Source organism: Scardinius erythrophthalmus (genome assembly GCF_964197995.2).
Source record: "Scardinius erythrophthalmus genome assembly, chromosome: 5".
Taxonomy (NCBI): domain Eukaryota; kingdom Metazoa; phylum Chordata; class Actinopteri; order Cypriniformes; family Leuciscidae; genus Scardinius; species Scardinius erythrophthalmus.
The window spans coordinates 1,478,072-1,488,071 of NC_138225.1; the positions used below are offsets into that span (position 1 = coordinate 1,478,072).

At 36.4% G+C, this 10,000-nt stretch overlaps 2 protein-coding genes across 3 annotated transcripts in view; both read right to left on the reverse strand.

Annotated features, from left to right (window-relative positions):
• Positions 1-9,908, reverse strand: part of LOC308690280 (uncharacterized protein) — an 11,637-nt gene extending 1,729 nt beyond the window's left edge. The window contains exons 1-6 of one of the 2 annotated variants that reach the window (XM_081364665.1): positions 8,106-8,280; positions 7,322-7,355; positions 5,427-5,479; positions 2,861-3,004; positions 2,217-2,261; positions 1,893-1,952 (exon numbers count right to left, since the gene is read on the reverse strand). In XM_081364665.1, coding sequence (XP_081220791.1) covers positions 1,893-1,952; positions 2,217-2,261; positions 2,861-3,004; positions 5,427-5,479; positions 7,322-7,355; positions 8,106-8,141 — 372 coding nt within the window. In that variant the 5' untranslated portion in view covers positions 8,142-8,280. Of the gene's footprint in view, positions 1-1,892; positions 1,953-2,216; positions 2,262-2,860; positions 3,005-5,426; positions 5,480-7,321; positions 7,356-8,105 lie in introns of both variants that reach the window. The other variant, XM_081364666.1, reaches the window with a different exon arrangement.
• The window catches only part of rab35a (RAB35, member RAS oncogene family a), a 36,284-nt gene that overhangs the window by 18,493 nt on the left and 7,791 nt on the right, over positions 1-10,000 (reverse strand). The window lies entirely within an intron of this gene.

Consider the following 10,000-nt stretch of genomic DNA (forward strand, 5'->3'; position numbering starts at 1 on the left):
TATACTGAAAAATATATGAAATACAATATATTGAATAATACACAAGGAATTGCCACTTTTCATTTATGAAAAATATATATTTAAAATATATTTACACTGTAAAATGTCATTAATTGAGTGTACTTCAAAAACACGAGGAACAAGATTTCCTTACATTTCTTAAGGGGGTGTTTTAATCAAAGTTGTAAGTTACTAGTACAAAGACTTAAGGGTGTTGGGACAATGATAGACTTTGTATTTATTTCTATTTATTAAACTGTAAATACTTTGTGCATGTCTGAAACTTCACTGAATATATGCATTTAAAAAAGAATAACTCCAATACAATTTAGATAAAGCAACATGTAGCATATTCTCAATGTTTCTTGATCTTCTGCTGGACTGAAGCACAGGCTCTGTTCTTCAGCACAAACCCTTTAAACCCCAACAGAACATTAAACACTAACAGGTCTGTGAAGATCTCAGCAGAGGAGGGTTAAACAGCTCCACAAACAGCATTACCAACTTCACTTATTACTAACCAGACTGACTTTATTTCTGTCAGACGTCTACACAAGTTCTTACAGAGAATTAACATTTAGATTTAGATTGAGATTTAGATGTTGATGATTTATTGAAAATAACATAATATTAGTCACCAGATTGTGATCAGTGTTTGATTTTAGTTGGGCTCTCGACTTTATAACATTATAACATCAGCAGAAGAACAAGAAACATTGAGAATATGCTGCATGTTGCTTTATTTAAAATGTAGAAATCTATTGAAGTGATTTCTATTAACTTCTATGTTAAGTTGATGTTTTTTTGTATTTATTCAGTAAAGTTCAGTGAATAAATACAAATAAATTCACAGTCATTGTCCCGACACTCTTTTGTATGTCATTCTATTAGAAACTTTCAAATTTGATTAAAACGCCCTTGAAATTTAAGCAAATCCATAAATGTTTTCCACGTTTTCGAAGTACACTCAACTAATGACATTTTACAGTGTAAATATATTGTGAATACATTTCTCCAATAAGTATATTTACACCATATACTTATCATAATATATTGATCATAAATATTGGAAATATATTTTCATTCCGTAAGGGTATCTAGTCGCGAGCCTGAATTCTCAGACAGTTCTGTCCAATACAACACTTGTAGATTAAGAAATGGTCCGTACACAGTCGCTGTATGGAGAGAAGTAGCCAGTAAAATAAGCACTTCCTCCACTTTGGATCTGCCATGCTGCTGTTACAAAGCTCTATCAGCACAGATCACTGAAACAAAGACGTTTTCCACTTTTCACCAAATTTGACCTCCACATTAAATTTAAAGGGTTAGTTCACCCAAAAATGAAACTTCTGTCATTAATTACTCTCCCTCATGTCGTTCCAAACCTGTTAGACCCTAGTTTATCTGCAAAACACAAATGAAGATATTTTTGATGAAATACGAGAGGATTCGGTCCTTACATAGGCAGCAACGTCACTACAACTTTCAAGGCCCAGAAAGGAAGTAAAGACATTGTTAAATAGTCCAAGTTATGAAGCGATGAGAAAACCTTTTGTGCACATATTTTAATAATGTCTTTATTAACTTTCTGGGCCTTGAAAGTTGCAATGGCATTGTTGCATATGAATGGATCAGAATCCTCTTAGATTGCGTCAAAAATAACTTCATTTGTGTTTCAAAGATGAACAAATGTCTTACGGGTTTGGAACAACATTATGGGGAGTAATTAATGACAGAATTCTTTCATTTTTGGGTGAACTAACCCTTTAAGGGAACCCTGTTGTCAATATAAATGGGTCTCTTTGTAGATTCCAATTAAAATGACTTAATTCTGACTTTCACAAAAAAATGGAAAGTGTGACATTTCATAAGACATTTGAAAAACAGCTTACCCTTTGTTGTGTGTGGTTTGTCCAAGTGCTTGCCAATTGGCTGCAGTTCTTTATCCTTGCCTGTTATAAAACATATGAGTACAACAGAGGAGACTTTAAATACAGATAATATACAGTAATGGCACAAAATGCTGACTAAATGGATACCAGTAATTGTGCCATACATCTAATTTACCAAATATATTGGGGTTTATTTTGATATGAAATGATATGAAAAAAAATAAAAGCAAGTGAAACCATGCAAATCATAAAGTACTGGTTCTTTAAAAGGAAAACAATATCAGAAGTCTTCATAATCCTCCTGTTTAATTTAAATCGTATTACCTTTGGATGGTTGTTCAACTTCATTAGTGGACTCCACTGATTTGTCTGGACAAATAATAGCTCTCTTAGTAAAAGAATATTAAACAAGCAATCCTAAATATCAGTAAGCACACTCAAACTGTTCTTCCAGTAATATTCTAACTAACTGTGCTCTAAAGACAGGATTGACAGGATAATACAGCAAAATATGAAGAGCTCGTCTCAATGTGTTGGAGCAATGGCGGGAGATCTCTGTGCGAGCCAGTTGAAGTTGGATGTCAGAGCTTTGCTGGGAAATTAGTTCAGCAGACTCTAAAACTTCTCGGTTTTAAAGGGAAGAAGAGCTATCAAGAACATTCATGAGGCTTCTGAAGAGGCCTTGCAATGGGCGGATCTGTGGCTTTATTTTGGGGAACCCTGTGGCTCACTGTCTAGGGTGCAGACTGAGCACTGTGACCTGGGCTCAAATCTAACCCAGGCCCTCTACTGCATGCCAACAAATTACCAATGTGTGGGCCAACTGCTGACTAGAAGGGCCTGCTGACTGAAAACGGCAAGCTCAATGTTATGATGTTGAAAAATGCCCCAACGTTCACTTGTTTTACGAACATAAGAATGACCTAGCAACCGAAGGTATATAAACGAAAGCATTTAATACAACTAACCTTTGTTTTCATGCTCTGATATAAAAACATGGTCTTCTCCCGTTCATCATTTACAGTTTTTGTGTGCGCCTTCATGTATCGGTATTCACAAGCATTGTGATGTGCTCTAAGTTTCTGGAGGTGACCCAAGTGACAGCTTTGAACCTACAAAACAAACAAACAAAAAAGGTTTTTGGAAGCTTTTCTTTTGCCATTTATGCTACCTGCAGAACTGAACCTTCAAATAAGGATTTATTGTTGACAGTAGGGCTGTTGGAACGAATTCCGAAATTCGAATATAATTCGAATATTTAAAAAATCAATACTATTCGAATGCTGAAGTTCCTATTCGAATATTGCTTTTGTACATTAAAAAAAAAAATGCAATCTTGCCTTTCTTGTGCGCATGTGAAAATGAAATGCTTTTGTTTCGTCAGATGAACAATAACGTTTTTGAATCGTAACACAATTGTGCACGTTATCCACGCACGCAGTATCATAACAATACTGTCAAAAATCGCGGAGAGCAATGTCTGCACGAAAACGGAGATCACCACTCCTGACAATTTGAGAAGCGATGTGTTGAAGGTGTTTGGATTTCAAACCCTTAATGGAAAAACTGACAACGTTACACCCTGACAAGCTAGGCGATCTGTCCGAGGAACCGCCGCTAAAACAGGCAAGAATTATTCTTTTCTACCTCTCTCCTCATCACGGTTACGAGCTGTCCGCACGTTAAGGGATTATAGCGAGGCGGTTGTTATAGCGAATAACAACCCCGACAGGCTGAACTTATTACATGGCTATACAAAATAAATAAACAATTTGACACAAAATATTGATTTAAAAAGGAGTTTATTGATTTAAAAACGATTGTACTGCTTCCGCTAAAGAACATAGACCGTTCCGCGTCCATAGCAACGCTGTTTTTCATGGCAATGCGTGTTATACTTCGCACTCGCAGCGGTCTGTTATCAAGAAATAACAGACCGCATCAAAGAGTATAGAAGTACTTCTATACTCTTTGACAGCATTCTACATTAGAATTCAACCAAGCCATGTAATAAAAGGCAATAACAGACAAACTGACACGGTTTATCTGTGAAGATATGAGACCGATCAACATCACGCATTGGCGATCCATAAGACTGTGTAATGTCGTAAATATTAATAATAGGATACATTTGAGCATTTAATATTCGAATATTATTCGAATATTGAATAAAATAAGGAATGGAATTCGAATAGCATTATAGAGGAAGATTGACAGCCCTAGTTGACAGCAAACACTCTACCATGTGAGCCACAGGGGATCCCCTATATTCCACGGAACAACTCATAAAGAGCAGCAAAATAAAAGGATAAAATAGAATTCAAATAGAATTTCTCAAATTAGAAATGTCTTAGTTATGGATACAGTGTCCTGTAACACAATTGTGACCCTGGACCACAAAACCACAAAAATCTGAATACATAATCTTTCCATTGATGTATGGTTTGCCAGGACAGGACAATATTTGGCTGAGATACAACTATTTGAAAATCTGGAATCTGAGGGTCCAGAAAAATCTGAATATTGAGAAAATCGCCTTTAAAGTTGTCCATTTCTATTGGCGATTGTGCTGCATCCACTCACAAAAATAAATGTTTTATATATTTGAGGTAGATAAGAATAGGACAGAGGCCGCACTATGCATAAACGTTTTTTATTCGTTGCACAACGTTTATGCATAGTGCGGCCTCTGTCCTATTCTTATGTATTATATTTTTAGGCCAGCACTCTAAAAAGTGTATTATCAAAAATTGAGTGAAGCCTGCTCCTATCCTCATTAACCATATATTTGAGGTAGGAAATTTACAAAATATCTTCATGGATCATAATCTTTACTTAATATCCTAATGATTTTTCGCATAAGAAAAATCGATAATTTTGACCCATACAGTGTATTGTTGGCTATTGCCACAAATATACCCGTGCAACTTAAGACTGGTTTTGTGATCCAGCGTCACAATTGTGTTTGTCCGGTATAGGTTCAGTTGGTTGCCAACTATATAGTTAGTTAGTTGATAAATTTGTTGTCTTGTCAATCAGTTAGTCAGTCAGCTCCTTTACTGAACACAATAATTACATTATAACATACTTTACACTGCTGTTGGATGAATCAAATTAAAATAGCATGCTTTTTAATGCGTCTAACGAAGTTATTTCATTTTCAGAAAAACCTGTTCCCTTATATGGGTCATTAGCTGAGACCTTAATCTAGAAATATATCAATTTATAATAATGTAGTATTAAATAATAAAAACTAAAAACTAACTTCTAAAACTGTTTTGTCCCTTACCTCAACCAACAGTTTTATTTATATAACCCTGATGGCAGATGGCAGATTCTTCTAGAATGATCATTTTTATCAAGCTTGTATATTTAAATTCAATAATTTCACTTAAATGACAATGAAGATTACCTATTAATTGTAATTTAAGTGAAATTACAGAACTTAAATATACAAGCTTGATAAAAATGATCATTCTATAAGAAAATTTCAGATGGCAGATATATATATGTTTATCTGTGGATATAGCCTACCTTTGTTTTCTCTTCTGTCACATCATCTGTCACATCATCTGTCACATCATTCACTGCAATGTAAATCACAAAGACAAAAAAAGTATTGTTATTTTAAATATTTTTCCATTTTACTTCCTCCTACTATAGCCCTTATGCACCAGAGAAACAAGCGCGCTGCATCTTTAGAATATTGTCTTTGAACTTCCGTTTTTGCGGACGCTCTGTATATCTCTCTGGCATTCGCTCTCCAGGAGTAATTAGCTTTTGAAGTGGATTTTCTTAATGTAAAGTTAACGAAGATGTCTTAACAAATGTCAGTAGAACGGGAAGATTTTAAAACGAGCCGTTCATTCATAAATAGACAAGATCGCTGTGAAAATACAGACCGGAAGACAAAAGACAACGAGCTACATAAGGTCTATAGGATTAGGCTTAAACAAGAGAATCATCAGTATCGAATAACAAACTAATACATTTAAAATAAGTATATCAAAATAAGGCTGATATCAATGACACCAATTTAGCAAAACCTGTATTTACCACAAATTTAATGTGAACTGTGACTTTTAATTTCATACAATGATAAAAAATTACAACAAAAACTTAACTATCGTATCGGCTGAAATTGACAGTACACAGGACAACATGTTGTATTTCCTCAGCACGAAGTTAATTATATCAGTGGTTCAGTAACTGGACATTACTAACATGTCAAGTTTAGGGATAATTGGCCAAATTTATTTAGCCATTAGAAATTCATTTTCACCAACGATGAATGCATGTAAAATACATTTTTTAGATATCAGCGAGGTATTTTTTTATCTTTATATTGAACATGAAGAAAAGTACACTTGGTTTCACAATAACATGATCATATGGCTAGACATATTTATCTCGTTTAATGCCACAATACCAAATCTTCTGTCCTTTGAAAGCGTCTCAAATGTTTAACAAAAAAGTAAAAATACTGAAATGTTTTTTTAAATGAACTTTTTCACTAAAATAAGCAGATATAATCACCTACTTGACTTTAATTTCTAACAGATGATCTGTTTTATTTTTTTATCAAACCGTAAAGAAAATGTACAGATCAAGTTATAACAAAAAAAAATGTAAGTTTACAAAAATCAACCTTAGATTATATTAATTACTACAATCATCCCTTAATTACTTTGTGATAATGTAGTGGCCTCTAAACTTCTATTTAAACTGACCGGTTATTAATTAAAACATTATTTACCTAAACAAAAGATAGCAGATTAAAAAATTGAATTTCATGCACATCCATGAACTTGGCATGGTGTTGCAAGAGAATGAAAGGAGGGCGCATGGGGGGCTATGATGGATATTTCTTTTTCTCCAAGATTGTGCTTTTAAAAACCTTGGTTACTCTGGCTCATTAAGCTACATATATAAGCTTTAAGAATTAGGCTATTTTAAGTAATAAATGACGCACTACAATTTGACATAGCGTACCACAAATGAGTAAAATGTGTTTTGTAACCTACTATGTGCGTTCGATATAGAGGCGATGTCAAAAGCGTCAGTATATGACGCCCTAGGATTAGAATGCCCAAGGCGTCATATACTGACGCTTTTGACATCGCCTCTATATCGAACGCACATGGCACCCTTTAGCGTCAGTATGAGACGCAGATAGATATGGGCCAGAAGGCGCGTCAGTATATGACGCCCTAGGATGAGAATGCCCAAGGCGTCATATACTGACGCTTTTGACATCGCCTCTATATCGAACGCACATGGCACCCTTTAGCGTCAATATGAGACGCAGATATATATGGGCCAGAAGGCGCGTCAGTATATGACGCCCTAGGATGCCATGTGCGTTCGATGTAGACGCGACGTCAAAAGCAACTGACGCCCTAGAGTGAGAATGCGTTGCATTATCTCACCTGTGCATCCAGAGCTGCCATTCGTAACGTTAGTCTGCAAGCACATGTGTCATAGACAGTCAGACATCATGGTCAAACATCACATTACACTGTATTTAAAACTGCAATGATAAAATTTGGCAATGTATTAAAGTAATTGACACTGTAACATAAGCCAATACAATACTGAAAATAAATGCCATTTATTGTCTGATCTTGAAAACTGCATTACAGAAGTAGAAAAAATTGTTCTGAATTTAACTTCCCTCTTGCTTTTTTGAAACCCATTATTAGTGTTTATAGTGATAAAACGCATGAATCTCAGGCCTGGCCTCAGACTCCTCATGGCTGCACGTGTAGGCCGCAAAAGATCCAACTCCTGGCCATCTTAGATTAATGTTACCAAAAGTGAGCTAAACATCTAGGTGAAGTAACAGGGACGCAAAATATGTCTTTCAGAAGTAACAAAGACAACAACATATTAAATTAGGCGAAGTTTAAAAGCGGATTACCGCTAAAAATGCAGTCACCTATGCAATCCTAACTGTGGCCTTAAAACATGAGCTTAAGACTCTTAGGAATCTAAAGCCCTAATTAATATATTATTGTTAGACTATCATTATTTTCATTTTGGTAGATTAATCTATACTTTATGCAAAGCTGCTTTGAGATTATGATTAATGTGAAAAGCGCTATGGAAAATAAAATGACGTGACATTTACGTTACGATATATGTGCAAACAATAAGTTAAATAAACAGCACCATATTATTTTGAGAACCTTGTACAAAAAGTCAAAAACTTACTTTTTCGTCGGATGTCTCGTCTCCTCTCGTCTCCATCTCGCCGTGTCCGTCTCATCCCTGCCTCTCGAGCATCTGAGTGTCGCAGGTGTGAGACGCGGGGGGTGTGTGTGTGAGACCCGGGAGAGTGGGGGAGGGGACGGTCGCGGTGGGGACTCGAACCTCAGGTTCTGTGTGATCTGGGTCCGCCATTACTGACATTCACTCGGCGCACTATATATATAGCTATGTTTATTACCCGCGAAAAAAAAAATTCTTGTGCAGTTTTTGTATTATTTTAAAAAATGATGTATGCACATATGCTCTGATAATATAGTGTATAGGATATATTATGTTATAAAAGAAATACATTTTCTGCTCAAATTCAGATATGTTTTTTTTTAAGTACAAATAAAATTTCAGAATGTAGATGTTAAAATACATATTAAATGTGATATTTAAAAAAAACACATTAATGAATGGAACCAATTTGGAACTTTTAAAACAACTCACAAAAAGATTGACATTCATAAAAATAAAAAAAAATAAAAAAAATATTAGTAGACCTTGTACTCACCAGAACAGATATTATTTTTACCCTCTGAGAGGAGATCAAATAAATAAAATAGGTTTGAAAGCAGTGAGGCTTATTATGGATACGAGGCCTCCGCACACGATAACGTCCTTTAGAAACTGTGTATACTGATTCTGAAACTCTTTAACTGCATTCTCCTCCTCACTACTGTTAAAATAACAACAAACATCTTCACAGAAAGTGCTCTCCTTGCTGTTCAAGATAATGACTGACACCATGTATTGCTAGCACTTCTCCTGCTACTGCTTTCTCTCCAGACACACTGCTTGTTGTATTCCTCATTAGTCGCTCTGGATAAAAGCGTCTGCTAAATTAATAAATGTACATGTAAATGCGCTCACCTAAACAGCAGTTCGCCAGGTAGAGGAGAATGGAGAAAGACTTTATTTGCAAACTACATAAATTAACTGTCAATTCAAGTTAAAAACACTATCACGTGATTTCATTTATGGTAAGAATAACACATAGTAAAAATAATTCAACAAACGCTGAAGCAGTTTCTCCACACTGGGAACCCTTCCGGCTCAGCACTGGTGCAGATTCTCCCACAATGACATGAAACTACTTAGAGTAACACCTAACTTAAACAGAAATAAGAGTGTGTTGTAGACATTTACGTTTGCATGTGTACTGCATACATCCATACACTGGTGTGTGTTAGACTAGTGATTATGACACAGTGCTCATCATGTCCAGGATCTGAGTTCACCCGGTCAGATTAGCCATAATGATTTAGCACCTGCTCTCACCAACATCTGGACCCAGAGGTCAATGTGCAGCTAGGGTTAGGGTTAGGGTTAGGGTTAAGGTCAGGGAGAGGTACTGGTCCACCACATCCAGATGCTGACAGCATTAGGGTTAGGGTGGGGTCGGGTCAGGTTAGGGTCAGGGTACTGGTCCACCACATCCAGATGCTGACAGCACCTCTGCTTCATGCCCTGCTGGCTCTATTATCTGCTCTGCTAACAGGACTGCTGGTGATGGTCAGTCCTCCACTGTGGCCTGTGGCTGCTCCTGCTGTGACACTGGGAACGGGAGCGCAGACGCTGGCACATGCTTACCTCAGCAGCACAGGGGCATTAGCCATGTTCTTAGCTAGCCATCATTGCCCCTCTTCTGCTTTACAGCAGCACATCTGGATGCTGGATCAGTAGATTATTTCTACATCTGTTTATCTCTCACGCTGTGCTGTTCACTTCCGTTAGCTTCATGAGAAGAGCTGTGTCTGGCCCGTTCTCTCACACTGAGCACTCTTCTGCTGAGAGTTCTGCTAAAGCAGTGTCAGTCTCTCTCTGCTAGCTCACAGCATCTAGTAAGGCACACG